The sequence below is a fragment of the Siphateles boraxobius genome, unplaced genomic scaffold (genome assembly GCF_051911475.1).
Source record: "Siphateles boraxobius isolate OS27281-9 unplaced genomic scaffold, OSU_SipBor_1 29, whole genome shotgun sequence".
NCBI lineage: Eukaryota > Metazoa > Chordata > Actinopteri > Cypriniformes > Leuciscidae > Siphateles > Siphateles boraxobius.
This window is the reverse complement of record NW_027508908.1, coordinates 2,784,388-2,804,921: the sequence shown is the minus strand read 5'-3', so window position 1 is coordinate 2,804,921 and position 20,534 is coordinate 2,784,388. Positions and strand designations below refer to the sequence as shown.

General features: G+C 38.3%; 1 protein-coding gene across 1 annotated transcript; it reads right to left on the bottom strand.

Annotated features, from left to right (window-relative positions):
* Positions 1-7,585: 7,585 nt before the first annotated feature.
* Positions 7,586-19,576, bottom strand: prokr1a (prokineticin receptor 1a). Its single transcript, XM_077246053.1, has 3 exons — positions 19,086-19,576; positions 16,289-16,828; positions 7,586-10,077 (listed from the first exon to the last, which is right to left on the bottom strand). Exons 2-3 carry the CDS (start codon positions 16,753-16,755, stop codon positions 9,372-9,374), a joined length of 1,173 nt encoding a protein of 390 aa, XP_077102168.1. The 5' UTR covers positions 16,756-16,828; positions 19,086-19,576; the 3' UTR covers positions 7,586-9,371.
* Between the last annotated feature and the right edge of the window lie 958 nt (positions 19,577-20,534).

Sequence of the window (20,534 nt, the reverse complement as noted above, 5' to 3'; positions counted from 1 at the left end):
TGGGCCGTGAACCTGCAGGGCTTGGACGGCAGGCTGCGGTCCGCGCCCAGTGCAGACGTCGATGGGCACAGGTGAGTGGCGACGGTCTCCTCGACGGGGGGCATGCGCACGTAACCGTGGGCTACCGCCTCGTCTACATGTGCGAACAAGGACTGAGTGGCAGAGTGGGTGCGCGCCGACTGGGGCGCAGCCCACGCCTTAACCACGTGTTCGTGGACGTCTGGGAAAAACGGGGTTCCCCTCTTCGACGCGGCCTGGCGGCGGCTCGACTGAAGGAACCACGTGTCCAACTTGCTCTTAGCTGGCTCATCCGGTGCGTCCCACGAAAGGTCCAACTCGGCGACGGCCTTAGTAAGGACCCTAAAGAGCTCCTCCTGGAGGTCAGGGCTCCCTTGCTCGGGAGGTGCGGCCTGCTGGGATCCCCAGACCTTCTCCGACGCTGAGAGGGACATGGCGTCCTCTTCCTCGCTAGCTCCAAAGGAGATGAAATCCGCGACGTCGCGGGGGGGGCGGAAGCTAGCGTCCGAGAAGCTGACGGCGTCGAGCTCCCTTTCCCTGGGGGTGGGTGGGCCCACCAGCGGCTCGATGGTGGCAGTGGGCCCAATCCCTACAGCTGCTCGAGCCGTTTCTCTCCTGGCCTTAAGGGCGCGCACTGGCATGTCCGCGCAGTGGGCGCACACGAGGTCGTCCGACAGGGCCGTCTCGGCGTGGGCCAGGCCCATGCAAGCAACGCAGAACAAATGGGTGTCGGGCGCCACAATAGGCTCCGAGCACAAGTTACAGATGGATGCCAAAGACAGTGAGGTATCTTTAGATGCACCTTCGACGATGGCGAGATTTGTAGAATATCTTCCAATTCGAAGCACACGTCGATTTGAGCATGAAGAAAAGGATTCTGATGCAATTGACGTGCGTATGCAATTATACTGCCAGCAGGCGTGTCAGTATTCGCATATTTTGCGTCAATTGGCCAGCTGTCTCCAGCTGGCGTTAGCCCATAAGATTTCAGCAGAAGTGTAGAAGGGGAGGAGTTCCCATACTACGTCATCGACGTAGATGTCGAAGTGACCGCCTTGAAAGGGAACGAGGATGCACAAATAAGAAATGAGAGGCACCCACTGATTCGAAGCGTGATTCAAAACACCCATGTCACTTGACTATGGCCAAACGAAGCCTCGAAGTTTTTCACTAAATGTTTCATCAGGTGTGATCCACCGAATCAGCGTTTGATTGACACGGTCGGAAACAGACCACACAATCGCACATCTGTATAAAAGTGAAATCAACGCATATTGACCACGTGGGTTTTTGTGAGAGAAGTTTGATTTTGAGATAGCGGATTTTTGGTGATATAGTGACATTTATAGTGCGATTTGTTTAGTTATATTTAGGCTTACATTTAAATTTACACAACACATTGACTGATAGGCTAGAGACAGAGTATACATATAGTGACACATTAATAGATACATAGATATAAATATATATAGACAGCTAGATAGATAGATAGATAGATAGATAGATAGATAGATAGATAGATAGATAGATAGATAGATAGATAGCCTACATATATAAATACATAGATTATAGATACATATATACATATCTAAATTCATAGATAGATTGTAGATACATATATCTAATTACATAGATAGATTAGAGATACATATCTAGATAGATTTGGATAGATAGATAAAATGGAGGCTCCCCAGAAGAGATGCCGTACATCTGTGGTGCGGGAGCATTTCCATTTAGAAACCCCAAATAAAGTGAGATGTGTGTATTGTGATCGGCAGCTCGCCTACTGCAACAATACATCATCCATGATGCGCCATTTGAGGAGCACTCATCCTGCCATTTTGCAGGGTGCAGAGGATGGCATTCCCTCTGTACCTATAGGCCTGCTACTGACACTGCTGGGCCATCTAAGCAAGGTATGCATGTATCCATCACCATCAACATCATCACCATCAACATCAACACCAGTAGTAGCACAGGGCATTTTATGGGAACTTTTTGATACTCGTATCCATCAAACCCAGATGATACTCAATGCTACAGCTGATGCCACAGTGGAAGTGAAAAAATACATCAATGATGCGTATTTGCCCAGAACTCATGATCTGGAAAGAGAGAGCAGTAATCTTTCCTCATTTGTATGTCCTATATCTTTGCATGCCAGCAACAAGTGTCCCTTGTGAGAGGATTTTTTCAAAGGCTGGAGAAATTATCTGTTAAAAAAAGAAGTAGGCTAAGTCCTTCCACAGCAGAAAAATTAATATTTTTGAATAAAAAAGTGAGACATTGTGGCTTGATTTATTTTATTAATATTCATTTTGCGGGACCAAAATAACATTATGCACAGGGAGGAGCCTATAGGTTACAAGATTCACATATTAGAAAAGTACAATAATAAAAAAATTTCATGGCTCGTCAAGGTTGTTTCAGCTCAACATCTGCAAGTGACCACTAGGTGTCACCGTTGAGACAGGTGTCGGATTGATTCGAAGCCTCGAAACAATATGGACCATTTGGTTCAACTGTTTCATTGCTTCATGAAGCCTCGATCTGCCCATAACTAATAAAAGCACAAAGTGGCCGTTACAGTCTGAATAAAGATGCAAACAATCGGATACGTCAAAGCGAACGCAACGAATGTCAGAAACTGAGCCCGCATCTGTATACTGTATACAGTGTAGACAGCGTCAGTGATTATAATGGGTTATTTGCTTTTGGCGCGTTAACGTTTAAATATGTCATTTTGGTGACCAAAGATGAGTTTTAAGGGATAAAGTTATTGACTACAGGGCGACTTTAAAACAAACATACTAATATCTTACTAAGATGCAAATAGTATTTGATTTCAAAATACATAAACTATTTTCTAATACTTCTTTCTCTTTTATGGTAATATTTCTTAATTTGTTTGTGTCAAGAGTGAAAGTCAAAGAGTTATTTGAAGCACCATTGTTTTGGTTGTGTAATCAGTCTCACGGTCCTCACTCATCAGTTTTAATTCATGCTGTTGGTGGCCGGACTTTATAGGCTACTGTCTGAATCAGAATCACGGCACCCAGATTAAATTCATCCAGTCCTGCGTTTCACCCGGTCATTGTACAGGATTTAAAGCTGATCTCTAAGGGACGTGAAATAACAACATGCCTACTAACACCGGCTCATTCCTGACCTCCCATCTGTCAGTGTTCAGTCACAGTTACAAAGCCTTTTTTTCCCTTTTAACTTTCAATGAGATAAATGTGATATCTCATGGTTTTTTTGGCTTAACCTTAATCCCTCCAGACACTTTTTGTCCTGGACAGAAGAGAAAAGAGGGAATAATTGACCGTGCGTCTACCCTTAAGACCAACGATAAACACAGTTGAGAACCTTTTGTTTTCACATGATGTTCCACACGTTTACTTTTGCATTGTAAGGCAAGATGAAAAACATATGCCATGCATATTCAAGGGTGAGTAGTTAAAAAAATCTTCTAAAATGCAGATATGTAAAATGTTTAACAAAAAATACTTGTATAAAATGTGGGTTGCAAACAGCAGGGAGAAAACTAAATGCAAATAATACAATAATAATAAGTACATAATCATGCCTAGTTGACTCAGGTTTGCAAATTAAATTGGATTTGTAACTTTTTTAACAAGAAAAGTCTTGTCATATTTTCATATTCATAGTCCTATGCAGTCGGTGTTCCTTTTAATACATTTTTAGTGTTTATTTCAAGGATTTTTAATTATTAATTCTTGTTAACTTTTGTACAATCAACTTTTCTGGTCCTATGTTTGGTTGCACATCAGGTCTTATGTTGAATCAATATCCTGAAGCAGAGCCTGGTGAGAACTGCTGATTTAGACATATTTAATCGTGTGTTTAAACGGCTAACTAAAATGAAATAAATCCTTGTCTGACTGGGGCTTTTCTGGATCAAGGTTTTTCTTGGATGGAGAGCACTGGGCGATGTGTCTAAAGTCATGACGTTTGAAACTTGAACCTGGAACATCCTGAAACCCCATTCAAACCGTAAGCGTTTAGTTGAAGATATGCAGCACAATATATATATATATATATATATATATATATATATATATATATATATATATATATATATATATATTAATGCTTTCATAAGAAGTGCCCACAAAACAGCTCTAAACTTAATTTCAAGCAGTTTGTGTATGTACAGTATAGTTCAAGAATTTAGGGTTGGTAAGATTTGCACCTAGACTGCATTTGTTTAATCAAAAATACAGTAAAATCAGTAGTACAGCGAAATATTATTACAATTTAAAAGAACTGTGTTCTATTTGAATATATTGTCAAATGTAATTTATTCCTGTGATCAAAGCTGAATTTTCAGCATCATTACTCCAGTCTTCAGTGTCACATGATCCTTCAGAAATCATTCTAATAGCCTACGATGTTTTGATGCTCAAGAAATATTTCTTATTATCTTGAAAGCAGTTTGCGCTGCTTCATATTTACATTCTTTGATGCATAGAAGGAAAAGAACAGCATTTATTTAAAATGGAAATCTTTTATAACATTATAAATGCCTTTTCCTTCACTTTCGATTAATTTATCGCATCCAATCTTACCGACCCCAAACTTTTGAACGATAGTTTGTATGTAAATCAGCGGCTTTTACTGGTTTTGATTGGTCCCAGCTGTCCTGAAATGCTTCTGGTTTCCAAATCAGCATCAGTCTCCAAGAGAAGGGAGGTAAATAGAGACATTGTGGTTTGGTCTGTTTCTAGCATTTAGCGTTTTAGCAGATTTAGGCGGTTATCTTTTTGTGAGTCCTGCCTCTATTCCAGCCTCAAGAGCGGGAGTCGCCAAACCATTAGGGAGAAACGTGTCTGTTTTTCTCATAAGCTCAGTAAAGTGATAAAGCACTCTTGTCAGTGCTCGATTCATTTAAAAGTAAATGTTGTGGGCCTGTTAATGGATAGTTTTTGTTGAGCATCATAATTAGTGATGTTCTACGAAATGTTCTCAATGAAACTGAGCCTGGTTTCTCCCAAGGTTTTTTCAGGTGATTCTGTCACCTGATGGAGTTTAGGTTTCTTGTCACTGTCATCTCTTGTTCGCTTAGTTGGAGACACTTAATATTCAACAATATTATTGATTATTGACCGCACTGACGCCGCTGTATGAGAACTGAACTGAGCAGGACGATGACATCACTGTTATCTGCAGAACTGCTTATAGATGAACTAATTTAATAATTGCTAGTCTTTACTACAGAACTGAATGAACACTGAAATGACTTGGGCTGAACAATGACACTATTTTCTTTTAGAGCTGCTGTGCAGGCGAAATGAACTGTTTGCGTCATTGAATCATTCTCCTGTTGTCACTGTAAAGCTGCTTTGAAACAATATGTAGTATTTGCACTATATATAAAGGTGAATTTACTTGACACACAAGCAGATCAAATCTGCATCCAACGCATTTCTAATTCCATTCTTGCGTAAATTTTCGCATTGAATTGGATGCGGCATTATGTAAGAATTGCTTTGAAAATGATTTACTCTGAAAATGTTTACTCTTTTTCCCAAAACGGTGAGCTTTCTAAATAGGCAGCTGCCTTCTTAGCCAGCATCTTTAATGAAATGTAACCTCACCATTTGCAAATAATGCAAATCATGAAAGGAATTAGATTCTAACTTCTGAAGATTGTTCACCTCCTCGTAGAACTCATAATTACAACTTTGAAATTTCTGAGTGCTCTGACTTTTACCTCATGACCCCTGCATATTAATTTTGGCGTTGATAGTGTTGCCATTGCGAGTCCAAGAATATCTCAGAGTAAAAAGTCACGGGTTAATTACAACACGGCATGAACGCAGCATAATATCATCAAAACAAAAACATTGGGTATAATTGTGTATTAATTATGGTCCTTTAGTTAATTTGATTTCAATGATTAGTAATTCATTTTTTATTTCACTGTCCATCGCCGTTTTTCTCACCATCTGAATTTAGTTTTTTCAAAGAGCTTGTTCAATGCATTATGGGATTGCCTTCTCTTCAAAGGACGCATGCTATTCTGCTTTGAAATTGGCCTTAAATGCGGTATCTTGGGAGCCAACGTAGCATCTTAAAACGCTGCCTACTTTGGCAGTTGACCGGGAACAGAACGAATGTGATAAATAGATTCAGGCACACAATGATAATTCCTTGTTAATGGAGTGTTAGGGGACCCATTGTTCCTATAATCAAGGCTTTTTTTTTTGCTGCGTTTGACTCGTTACGCGCACATTTTATTTCTCCCAAGTCGTCTGCTTGTTTTTCTATTTGCTCAGTGCGTTAAACCGACTAGGAAAGTCTTAAATCCTATCAAAACAAGTCACAGCATTTGACATACGGGATTTTTTTATTATTATTGATTTGACACAAAAGTACATCTTGTAGGCAACCTAAGTGTGCACATGTGTATTTTGGATGGATGAAAGAAAATGGGCTTCCTCCGTTTAAATTTACTTCACTGTTTCTTTAGTTATTCATCTTTAATTTCACAGATTAATAACAACTGTAATTTCTAAATTAACCTTTGATTTACCCTACGTCTTTTGAAATGTTCATCTGATCTAGAGAAAACCCAGTAGGCAGATATTATTGTACACTGTAAACCCTAACGCTCAAAATAATTAATTGTTTTGAGTAGGACAAACTTAAATTACACGAATTAGTTCAGTCAAATTAATTTTATGAGTATTTAACACTTTCTTTTTCTTTTAAATTAACAGAACTGATATATTTTAAGTAAACTGAACTGTTTCATTGTTTTGAGTATTATTAAATTAATTATTATAATTTAGACTAACTTAAGTTTAACTGAAACAACTAGGATATCTAATTCCCAGCATGCTTTGCCAATGGCACTCGAAAGGGAGAGTAAATGCTAAAATTAAGTGTAATATAATGGGGTTTTTTTGTGTGTAAGATTTAATGTTAAGTGTGAAATTTAGTAGTGATTCATGTTTTGTTATGCTAATTTAGAAGAATTTTTGTTAATGTTGGCTTTAGGATAGTTACCATCATGGTGACAAGTGGTGCATGCAGCTTGATTTGAGAGGAAATAATCCCTTTATATTGTTGTGCTCATACAGCAAGCTTTTCTGTATAACATATTATTGCTAATATGTTAGCATTTACTACGTTAGCAGATTAGCTTTTTAAAGCTAACTGAGTTTATACTATTAAAAGTGTTGTGAGTTCTGCCAACTTATTCGGGTTTACAGTGTACTTCATAGATATAAGTTATATTAACTGAATGGAATTAGTACTATTAACTTTATTTACCCAAGTTATCTTCATAGTAAGTTATTGAGTTACTTGGACACAAATCAAATGTTTTTTTATGCTTAAATTGTTTGAGTTAATAAACTTAAATGATTTAAGGCAATCAGTTTCCTCAAACGGTTTGAGTTGAACTAACTCATCAGGTTTTACAGTGTAGCTGTTGCATCCAGAACAAACTTTTTTCATGCATGTTAAGTTTTGGAAAAGTGAATATTCAGCCTGATTTTTTTAAATGTTTGGGTCATTAAAAAAAATAAAACAACTGTTTATTTGTTTCATAAATGCTTTATTTTAACTTCGCTCTTATTCATGGGAGAGACAAGTTACTAGTTAATTAACAACCCAGGTTCATTGGAAAAAGATTTCTGCAAAATATTTACAGATAACCGTGAATAGGACACCACGATTACGTTAGGATTATGTTGGACTTTTTTTATTGCGGCAGATGAAATATCCATGATCAAGTGGTGCTAAAAGGTTATTAAATAACGTACCACCTGCACTAAATCTAACTGATAGTGTTAACAAAAGCAAATGTGACGTTAAAACACATTTGTTGAAGCAAGCATGCCATTTTAGCTTGATTCTTTGAGCTTTTTTATTATTATTGTGACTCAATAATGCAAGTGCAATCTGTACCGGGTGAGCAAATTAACTTAATCAGAAATATATAGAGAGCTGGTTATGTGATGAAAACATCGAAATGTATTTGTTTCATCATGTGTTCTGGTAGAAGTGTTTTGAGGTCATAACCAGGGTTTGACATCAACACCCGCCAACCCGTGGATTTCAGCAGTGGCGTGTAACACACTGAATTTTATATATAATATATACATTTTCCAGTTGTAGTCTTCTAAAAAGGCATCTGAAATAATAAACTTAGTACAATCTAGTATTTTCAAAAATATAAATTTTTCAATACATCCAATACCGACATTGAGTTACACACAAACCCGTCTCTCCTCATCACTCATTTAATTTGCTCCAGATAAATATATTATTGGTGTTACAGGGCTTGAATTTCAGCGTAGGATGTGTGTATTGTGCATAATATTAAGCATTCCCTCAGATGTTTTGCTCACACTCAAAGTGCGGCACATAAAGCCGCCTCTCAGTACTAAATTGAGCTCTTTTTCGCCGCTTATTGCACTTAAACAGTCAAATACATACAAAATGTCAAAATGCCGGTCTTGGCGAGTGTTCATGTAAACACAGTCAGTTATGTTTGAAGTGAATGTAAACAGTAGAGAAAAAAAACACATGTGTAACAGTATAATGGATCTGTGGTTCGGGTCTTAAAGTGACAGCAGCCTAATATACCCGCTGCCGCATCATGAGATAATATTAAAATAAAATGCTGAGTGGCTAGAAACTTTGGAAAACCACTAGCCACAGTGGCTGGTGAGAAAAAAAAGTTAATGGCATAACGTATATTGTGCGAGAAAACAGGAAAAATAAGTCTTTATTAATGGGTAATTTTCTCCTGAAATCATCATTTGTGTGAAAAGAAATAAAAAGTTGTTGGTGTTTTACTGGCACTAGTGATAATTTCAGCTGGAATCTGCAGTGAAATGTACAGTATGTGAGTCTTTGAGGCAACCATTTTTTAACATTAGTCTGAAAGGGAATCGCTAACAAGACATTTTTTTTGGCACTTCTGTTCAAATCTGTTTAAATCAGCCAGCAACATAATTTCTGCCTCTAAAATCTATATTGATCACAGAACCTTTGGTCCGATCACAGAAAATGCTTGTTGACGTAAGGTGGGTCTTTGAAGAAATGAATATATAAATCTGGGAGCATTCTCTTTCATGTTGCTCATAAACGAGTTCAGTCTCTCATCATCATAATTTTTCATATCACAATCACAGCAGTTGGCTGAACCACATTAGGGTCTTCAGTTAGCCTATGTGATCTGAACCTTTTCATCGGTAATTCAGTTGATTAAGTCCTTCTTCATTTATTTGGGCCTGTAATTCATATGTTCATGCAGTGCGGATCCTTCCAAAGTAGACCACCAAACCTTTAGTGTATTTTCCCGTCTCATCCGTTCACTTAATTTGTGTACATTCCACATCCTCGGTCACTCTCAAGGAAGAAGTCCTAATGTCGTCTTCCGCCATCTTGCCAACTATCGCCCTAGTTAGCGAGCGCCAGTTAGCGAGTTTGACGGCTCCGAGGCACTTTGCGGCATTGTTCCTAGCGCTCACAAAACACAGAGTGTTAATGACGCCATTGCTCATAGCGATGCACTCGATGATGTAGAAAACGACCAATGAGTTACGGCCGCGTGTGATCAGCGCCGGGTAGAAATCGCGTAACAACGTGAAGCTGTAATACGGCGTCCAGCACAACACGTACGCCACCAGAACCGCAATCAGCGCCACGACTGTCCTGCGCCGTCGCCGTAGCCGCTTACGCAGCTGGTCCGTCGGAAATCCTGGGACGCTCTTGAACCAAAGCTCCTTTGAGATCCGCGCGTAGCAGACTGACATGGTGACCACGGGCCCCAAGAACTCCACGATGAAGATGAAGAGGAAGTAGGAGCGGTACATGATCTGCTGGTCCGCAGACCAGATCTGGGCGCAGAAGATCTTCTTGTCGTGCCCGAGCGCACTGTGCGGGTACTCGTGTTCGGTGGCGAAGTAGGCCGACGGCACCGCGATGAGGACTGGGATAATCCAAACCCCAAAAATAAGCCAGTACGCTGTCTGAAACCTCATACGGGGCTTCAGAGGATGAACGATAGCCATGTACCTGTTGAATACAGAAAACTGTGAGAAAACTGCCCGAATGCACATAGTTATTTGTAACAGGGGGGGAAAGGGTTTGTATGGAGGCTTGTTTTCGCCACAGAATAAAACATTTTAAAAGATAACTGTGACTTTTTATCTCGCAATTGCGAGTTTATCTAGCAATTCTGACTTTATTTCTCAGAATTGCGAGATATAAAGTCAGAATTGCGTGATATAAAGTTGCAATTGTGTGTTATTAAGTCAGGATTCATTCCTTTTCTTGGAAAGTTGAAGGAAGTTGTCTCCGGTGTGTCACTTCCGGTGTAAGAACGCTAGCCGCGCTGATACCTGTCTGTCTGCTGTTGTCGACTGTTAGTTTTACATTTGTTTTTTGGATACGTTTTTTTTTGTTAAGTTTGCCGTGACACTATTAAAATAACCAAGATCTAGTTTGATGATGTTGCAGCATTTGAATAGCTAGCGCTGAAAATGACTGGCCAAACGTCACTGGCTGTAATCTTAATTTACCGACCTCCAAAATTTCCCTCTGACTTTTCTCTGAGATTAGTGAGTTACTTACTCTTGTCTGTGGCAGTCATTCATCTGTTATTTTGCTTGGTGATTTTAATATACATGAAAACACTGCACAATGTCTGTGCTGGACTGTTTCAACTTAACTCAACATGTAACTTTTGCTATAAATCTATTTCACTACTGAAGAAAATACTCTCCTTTTGTAAAATCAATTCTGTGAATCCATCTTCTTTCTCTGTTTCAATAAGGGCTTCAACCTTATCAGAATGTTTACCATCTAACTGTCTGTCAGAAATCTGCTGTATTTACAATAATACTTTTTCTCAAATACTTGAGAGGCATGCTCCTGTTAAAACTAAACTGTTTCCACTCGTGCCTCACCCTGGTTCACTCCTGAACTTCAAACGATGAAAACTGATAGTCGCCGCCTAGAAAACTGGACTCATTGTGCAATCTCTGGCTTTTAAAGAACATTTGCTCAACTACCGTACAGCCCTCAACGATGCAAGATCCTCTTATTTCTCATCTTAGGAATTCCACGTGCAGGCCCTTGCAATATAACTGGCAATTGTGACTTTTTTTCTCGCAAATGCGAGTTTATAGCTTGCAAATCTGACTTTATAACACGCAATTGCGAGTGTATATCTCACAATTCTGACATCTTTTCTCAGAATTGTGAGATATAAACTAGCAATTGCGAGTTATAAAGCCCAAATCTAAGGGAAAATAGACTGACTTTTTTCCTCAGAATTGCTCTGAGAATTCCTCAGACTTTTAAAAAACTTTTTTAACACGCAATTGCGACTTTATATCATGCAATTCTGACTTTATAACTCACAATTGCATATAAAAAGTCACAATAACCTTTTTTTATTTTTTATTTTGTGGTGGAAACAAGCTTCCATAGTTTTGTGACTTATGACAGTTTATCTCTGAAAGCAAAAAAAAAATTGTTCTCAATGTTTTAAATTATTTTTTTAAACTTTTTTTTTGTAAAATATCCAATAAACTGCTAGTAAAGCAAGTAAATCTACTTGAAAAGCAACATTGCTTGCTTTTTTCAAGATTGTATCTTGAATAAAAGTGTATTTTGTGTTACTTCACTCATTTGTTTAGTTGTTTATATTTTAAACAAGTAAAAATAATTACTTTTGCATTAAGGCAAAATTAAAGAGGTCTTAATATCTTCTGCTGTGTGGCTTCTCAATTAGTTTGTTTTATTTCTTTCTAGATATTTAATTGCAAAATAAGAAAAATATAAATCTTTTAACAAGAAAAATCCGTAACATATTTGCCAATAGTAGAGGGACAACGTTCCAGAGACAAAAAGCAAAAATGTAAGGATCATATTTTATATAAAGCTCAAATGAGCTCATATGCAGATATGAATTTGTGATTGTGATAAATCTGTAATGGTATTTATTAAACATCTCAGAGCGGATCTCTGTTCAAGGCTCAAACGTGGAAAATGAATCAGGATTATTTATCGGTCTGGCACACAGCGGTCTATTAACACGGACTGAATCTCTGATCTCTCTGTCTGATCTGATCACTGCTCCCCGTCCTTAATGAGATATCCCATAACCTTTTGCCATTCACGCCGAATAGCATCTCTTGTTCTCTAAATCAAAGGTACAACACTATTTCTACACACTTATACTCTGTCCGTTTTGATTAACAGCTTTTAATCAGGGTTCATCTTGTTCTGAGAATCTTTTTTGAAATCTGTCCCTCTCTCTGTAATGATTCCAAATGTATTAATGGTAAATACACATTTAATTTGTCAATTCATCTGTATGTAACTGAAATTCTGATGTTACAAAGAATTCTGTTCTTCTCTTAGGAAACCTTCGATAGGGAGCGGAGTCTCTTCTAGATTGGCGGGGGTGAACAGAACGTACTTTCGGTTACTGTGACGCACGGGCAGACTAAAGACTTTTATACTTAAATGACTATTGATATGTGTCATCTGTGCTACAGGTTGGATGATTTCATGAATGGTATTGTAAGATATATGACAGCGGCTCAGTTCCAAAACCTAGCGAGCTGCCTAAGTAGGGAGCATTTAAAAGCATTATAGTCTGTCCCAGGTAACTTCTTTTGGCTGCATTCAATGGAAAAGACAATCCCACAATGCATTGCAATGCACAGCTTAGTAAAAACAATTATTTTATTTGTCACAAAAAAAAAAATGTTTTCGCGTTTTTTCCGCGTACAGACGGCAACGTTGTCAAAACGATCTCCATTCATACGGATCCAGGAAAACGACATTACCGTTTTCACAAATTCGCGTTTTTGTAGTTTACACAGAGATAATAACGTTAACATTTCAAAAAACGTGAACTTTGAAATCAGTTTTCAAAAGTTTGTGTTTTCAGGCCCACAAAACGCCGTTGTGTAAATGAACGGCCAGAACGCATAAAAAGTTTTCTGTTTTTAGTTGAAAACAGTATCATGTAAACGGCTTCTTAGACAATATATATTTAGCGTGCTATGTATTTGGATGCTTATTAAAGTGTCATTTTGTCAAACTCTATAGCAATAAATGAAACTTACAAGGCTTAATTTCAGCTAGTATATTGCTAACTGGGTTAACATTAAGATCTTCAGAGGTGGCGAGACTGTTGGATGTACCGTTCTGTGTGCCAGATGCTGATTTCATGACATGCTAGCAAACCGGACATCTAAGGCCTCGATTTACATGAGTATAAATACAGACCGTACTGCCAGGGCATTCAAATATTGACATGCTAAATAACTAGCTTAGCCTCAGTATAAATGGCCAAATGTGATGCAAGCGCAGAGCTATTCCTCACATGCAGGTGCAGCTGTACCTCAGAAAGCATCCGAATGTATGAATGACTTCTGCAGTCTTTCCTAAGTCTGAACCTAATCCTGCCTTTAAACCTTTCTGAGAAATTCCTCCTTGTAAGATTGGAAGTCATAAACAGGAATTTGTGTGTTCAAGCGATTTTCGATTTCTTTTTCACCCGGCACCTTCCATGAATACGATAAAAATGAAACGAACTGAAGAGAGAGTATTATCTAACATAAAATTAACTGAACTAGACAGCCGTGTTGAGGGCCCGTTCTTCGTCCGTGGATTACTCTCGTCTGGATTTCATTGTTGACGATATGACATGATCTAGGAATGTTAGTTTGATTGGATGGGTTTGTTTGTGAAAGTCTGTCCCAGACTTCAGGTCGTGATATTTTAATCAAATCCACAAATTAGCCAGAGATCAGTTATTATGATTAGAAGATCTGGCATCTGTCAAATCATCTCGGATGTATTAAGTGAGGAACAAAGAACGGACCTCAACTTTTTACTAACTTTAAAAAAAAAACGATATTTGGGAAATGTAAGTTTAAAAGCTGAATAACAGTGATAGATGTATGACAGCTTAATTTAGGCAAAATTGGCATTCAATATTAATATTGTATACACTAATATTCAAACGTTTGCGGTCAATAGTATTTTTTGTTTTTTAAAGTCTCTTATGAAATAAAAATACAATAAAATGATTATCATGAAGTATTAATACAATTTAAAATAACTGTTTTTAATTGAATACTGTTCTATTTGAATATATTTTAAAATGTAATTTATTACATTAAAATTGTATTTATTTTCAGCATCATTACTCCAGTCTTCAGTGTCACATGATCCTTCAGAAATCATTCTAATATGATGATTTGATGCTCAAGAAACATTTATGATTATTATCAATGTTGAAAACAGCTTTGCTGTTTCATATTTTTGTGGAAACCATGATACATTTTTATTTCCATGATTCATTTATACACTCACTTAAAGGATTATTAGGAACACCATACTAATACTGTGTTTGACCCCCTTTCGCCTTCAGAACTGCCTTAATTCGACGTGGCATTGATTCAACAAGGTGCTGATGAAAGCATTCTTTAGAAATGTTGGCCCATATTGATAGGATATCATCTTGCAGTTGATGGAGATTTGTGGGATGCACATCCAGGGCACGAAGCTCCCGTTCCACCACATCCCAAAGATGCTCTATTGGGTTGAGATCTGGTGACTGTGGGGGCCATTTAAGTGCAGTGAACTCATTGTCATGTTCTAGAAACCAATTTGAAATGATTCGAGCTTTGTGACATGGTGCATTATCCTGCTGGAAGTAGCCATCAGAGGATGGGTACATGGTGGCCGTAAAGGGATGGACATGGTCAGAAACAATACTCAGGTAGGCCGTGGCATTTAAAGGATGCCCAATTGGCACTAAGGGGCCTAAAGTGTGCCAAGAAAACATCCCCCACATCATTACACCACCACCACCTGGCTGCATAGTGGTAACAACGCATGATGGATCCATGTTCTCATTCTGTTTACGCCAAATTCTGACTCTACAATCTGAACGTCTCAACAGAAATCGAGACTCATCAGACCAGGCAACATTTTTCCAGTCTTCAACTGTACAATTTTGGTGAGCTCTTGCAAATTGTAGCCTCTTTTTCCTATTTGTAGTGGAGATGAGTGGTACCCGGTGGGGTCTTCTGCTGTTGTAGCCCATCCGCCTCAAGGTTGTGCGTGTTGTGGCTTCACAAATGCTTTGCTGCATACCTTGGTTGTAACGAGTGGTTATTTCAGTCAAAGCTGCTCTTCTATCAGCTTGAATCAGTCGGCCCATTCTCCTCTGACCTCTAGCATCAATAAGGCATTTTCGCCCACAGGAAATGCCTTATTGTATTAATGCCTTATTCCTGGATGTTTTTCCCTTTTCACATCATTCTTTGTAAACCCTAGAAATGGTTGTGCATGAAAATCCCAGTAACTGAGCAGATTGTGAAATACTCAGACCGGCCCGTCTGGCACCAACAACCATGCCACGCTCAAAATTGCTTAAATCACCTTTTTTTCCCATTCTGACATTCAGTTTGGAGTTCAGGAGATTGTCTTGACCAGGACCACACCCCTAAATGCATTGAAGCAACTGCCATGTGATTGGTTGATTAGATAATTGCATTAATGAGAAATTGAACAGGTGTTCCTAATAATCCTTTAGGTGAGTGTATATATATAGTTCAATAGAACAACATTTATTTGAAATAGAAATTGCAACATTGTAAATGTCTTTATTATCACTTTTGATCAATTCAATGTGTCTTTACTGAATAAAAGTATTAATTTCTTTCAAAATGACATTGAAAAAAATGACTACGAATTTCAGGCCCTATTTTGCATCCGAAATCGTATACTTCCCTTCTACATAGTAGGTGAAAAAACAGTATGTGACAAAAAAAAAGTATGTCTGAATTCACAGTACTCATAAAAGAGTAGATAACAGTACCTGGATGACCTACGACTTCCAGTGAGATTCTGAAGTGTGGATACGATGGACACTTTAATATCCCTTGAGGCCACAGGAGAGGATTTATGAATGGCAGTAAACTGACGCTGGTAGATCACATGATAATAACAACATGGTGAATGTGCGTCCAGATTACATTCATACTATATAAATTCATAGTCTTTTAGTGGTTGTGGTGTAAATACCTATTTGAGAGAGTATGCGATTTCGTACGCAGCCTAGGTCTCACAAGCTTGTTGCCTTCTGACCAATACCAATTTGCCATGATTATTTAATAAACAAATCCCAACTCTTAAAGTCTCGGGTTAAAGAAACTCCCACTCATGCAGCACGAGCTCAGAGAGACAAACTCACCTGTCCACCGCGATGGCTAGCAGGGCATTAGTGGACACGTAGAGAGACACCGTCCTAAGGTAGTTAATGGAGACGCAAAGCACAATCCCATGATCCCATGACAGCTGTTTGACCACGTAATAATCCACCAGAAACGGGCAGCACACAGTCGCCACCAGGAAGTCTGACACTGCCAAGTTGGCAATGAGTAAATTAGTGAGATTCCTGAGTTTTTTGTAACGCGCCAATGAGGCAATAAAGATGCAATTCCCAACGCCGCAGACCAGCATGATGGAGACCAAGACCACCGCGATGATGATGGTGGCCATGAAGAACGCGCGTCCCTGAGTCGTGTCCGGGATCTCGTCCACCGGGACCTCGTAGTCCAGAGGGATGTCGTAATTCGGGGACATGAGGTCATGAGGGCTTCCTGACGGGTGGATGAGGGTCCATGTGCTGGTGAGGGTGCTTCTGTTGTCTTCTCCCATCTTCTCTTTCTACTGGTCTGTTAAAGTACCAAGGTCTTCCATACTCTTTCTCCAATGCACAATCTGGAGTCAGCTGCAAAATGAAGAAAATTAGCTTCCAACACGTACTTTTAAAGGACATTCAGCACAGTTTGGCAGTTTTCGTACTGATGCCACACTCTTAAAAATAACATATTTAACGGCATCTGAGGTTCCATGAAGAACCTTCAGCTCCATGGAACTTTTCCATTGCACAAAATGTTCTTAATAATCTTCAGATCATTAAAATGTTATTCACACAAACACACACACACACACACACACACACACACACACACACACACACACACACACACACACACACACACACACACACACACACACACACACACACAGAAAGTTATTTTAAAGTCCCCCTTTAGTCAATAATTGTATCCCTTAAAACTCATCTTTGATCACCAAAATGACACATTTAAATGTTTTTTCCTTGATGTCTGTGCTGCTGTTTCAACTTAACTCAACATGTAACTTTTGCTATAAATCTATTTCACAACTGAAGAAAATACTCTCCTATTGTAAAATCAATTCTGTGAATCCATCTTCTTTCTCTGTTTCAATAAGGGCTTCAACCTTTGGGCGTCAAAACATTTCTTAATGCCTAAAAATATCTTGAATGTAACACCCTTCTCTCATTTAATAAATGCGGTTCTATGAATATGCAAATGAGCCCCGCCTCCACTCACATCAGCTCAGAGATCCACTCATTAACGATCACACGTTGATCTGATTGGTTACAAGGTTTGTGACGTCAGAAACACCCGCGATATCAAACAGCGTTTTTGAGACTGTCTTTGGTTCACTGCAGTTTTAAGCAGAAAATACTCAGCAATGGTGTTGACATATGAATTTGCACATGGTTTGTCTTAAAGCATATAAAAAAACAACACGTAGACATTTAAACAACATTAAAAGCTTGATTTTTACCACAGGGGGATTGTTCACTGAAAAATTAACCGAAGAACCAAAAATGGTTCTTATATAGCATCATTGCGAAAAACCCCTTTATTTTTAATAAGAATGATTTTTGGTTCCCCAAAGAAACTTAAAGTGATCAGTTCTGAAAATAACCTTTTTTTCTTATTGTGAAGAACCTTTTAACAATCTGAAGACCCACTATCTAGAACCTTTTGTGGAAAGGAAATGTTCTGTGGATGTTAACGGTTCTTCATGGAACCATTGATGCAAATAAAGAACCTTTAATTTAATAGCATAAAGTCAGCAAGAGCTCGCACATTCTGCATAACATATCGTTTCGGTGTTTTATGGAAGAAAGAAAATGATATGGGGTCGGACTGATATGAGGGTGAATAAATGTCAACAAAATATTCACTTTGGGGTGATGAGTGCTTTTAATGGAAGAAAATATAGCTATTTACAACACACTCTCCGTGAAACGACACAAAAATGTGCTTGTTATCTGGCGGTTACAGATTTGTATTTTTAAGTTAAGAGAGCTCACAGATGGCCACATTAGGGATGGATTTATGATAATGCTCAGATTTAGAAGCATGTTTAATTAAGACTTAGCTGCGCTTATTTTTATCTAAAACAGAACGTAATTTACTAGACTTTTTGTGTACTAATGAGGTGTTTTCAGTTGACTCTCCTCTTTCTTTTGATTTATTTTGTTATCTGGTGGTACAGTATGAGGCTGGTATAACAAATATAGTGTCAGTCCCAGAGTGACAAACTAGAAATGAATAGCCTTTTAGTGCTATTAAATGACAAGTAATCAAACAGTTTTTCAAACTTTAAAAGTGCATGACTGGACTAAAAAGGTTGCATTAAGCTTCCACAACACAGATTTGTGCTATTTATTTGGTTGCATTTATTCTTAAAATGCATTTACAATTACTTTTTGGAACAGCCAAAATGTGACTCCCTAGGCTATTCATGGGCAAAACAAGCACTGTAGATAAAGTGAAATCATAAACGTTTGCATTATTGGCTGCAATCAGCAAACACATTCGTATAATAAACTATTCACAATAAATCTTTCTCAATGAATAAACAATACACGCACTTCAGTCTGAGATGTAAATATATTCCGCTCTTATAAAACTATTTTTTTGAGAGCTATTCACTGGTTTGTGGTTCACCGGTCAATGACAGCCTCAGAATTAATTAGTTAGAAACTTCAAAGATACATTTCTTTTTGTAGTCTATACGCCATTATACAGTCAAAACAATTTTGTTAAATTATTATATTTTTTTTTACAGAAAAAGGCGCAGATCTACAGGAAAACTCCCACAACGATTTAACTTTCCCTTCAGAAATGAATATGTCCTACCTTCACAGTATTAATCCCACAGTAATAAACTCGTCTTGATCTCGGAGTGAGGACATCTGCGCATCTTCTTCAGAGGAGTCTCCTCTAGTTTCTGCTGTGTGATCGCAGTGCTGATGTTGATGCTGTTGATATAAACTCAGCTGATGATGAATGAAGCAGCTCCTCTGCCCTCTAGCGGCAGTGAGTGTGTCTGCAGCCCGGGTCACATGATCGCGCAGTTCTTCGAGAATTAAGTCACTTCTACAAACGTATCTTAATAAATAAATCCAGCCCACAGAGCTCCTAAAAATGCACATGTATGCATGCTTATAAAACAGATAGCGTCGACAGTAAATTCTGACTGGACGAACTACGAAATCGTAAAATATGCCAATAAACGCGTCAAGTCGCTAAATTAATTGCTTTGCAAACGGCTACACTTGGACCTATGAACTGCCTGGCTGAATATTTGTTTATTCCGATTATTATTCATTATTAATGTAACAAATGAGGAGAGAAATACAATTCTGGCACAGTAGTATAATAGGCTACATAGCATTTTTCTTTCTTTCTTTAAGATAGGGTAGCCTACATGTACGACATCACTATTGTAGGCCAAAACGCGGAATCATGTAACTAGTTTTTTTTAATGTGGTGTTGGTTAAATGGCTGAACACAAGCTCAAGACACTTTCACGTTTTATTCTACGACATAAAATACATAATATTACCCCACTCGTGATTTTTTTGAAGCTGTGTTATGTGTCTTGTAAACGGCGGTTGCTAACGCTAACGTTACAGAGGCTGTGAAGAGATTAAACACCATCGCAGAACAGGTAAATTCGGTCCGCTTTTACAGCCTTATTATGCTTATAATTGTGCTCTTATAAACTATTCTAACTAAAATGTTCTGGAAAAATGTGTTTAGATAAAAACTGGAAGAGTTGTGGAAGCTTAGTGATGGTGATGTTGAATTCGTGTGATCGTTTAGTGCCTACGTTACCTTTAGCTTTTTACTTCTGGCGACTTCATTTAGGCTTCAAAATTCATAAAAGTTGATTCCATCTGTGATAATTATTTCGATGGACAAAACTTGTAGGCCTAACTATCATAAACTTTTGTTGATCACAATGCTTGTTTTTAGAGATCATCCAAAAGGAAACTCCTATTGTTTTAATTGAACACCAAGAAAAAAAGAAAGAAAAAAATACGTCTACATTGGCCTTGTTAAATACAGATAAACAAGTATTTCTAATTGGGTTTTGTCCAGGGAACCAGCCTGATGCTAACTGACAATTAGCCTACAAAGGGACGTCATAACGGCACTAAGCTACTCAATGGGTTAAGTGTTGACGAAAAAGATGCGTCTTCAGCAATTTCTTGAAAATGGCTAAAGACTCAGCAGCTCGGGTTGAGATATAGGCAGGTCATTCCACCAGCTTGGAACAGTCAAGGTGAAGGTCCTTGAAAG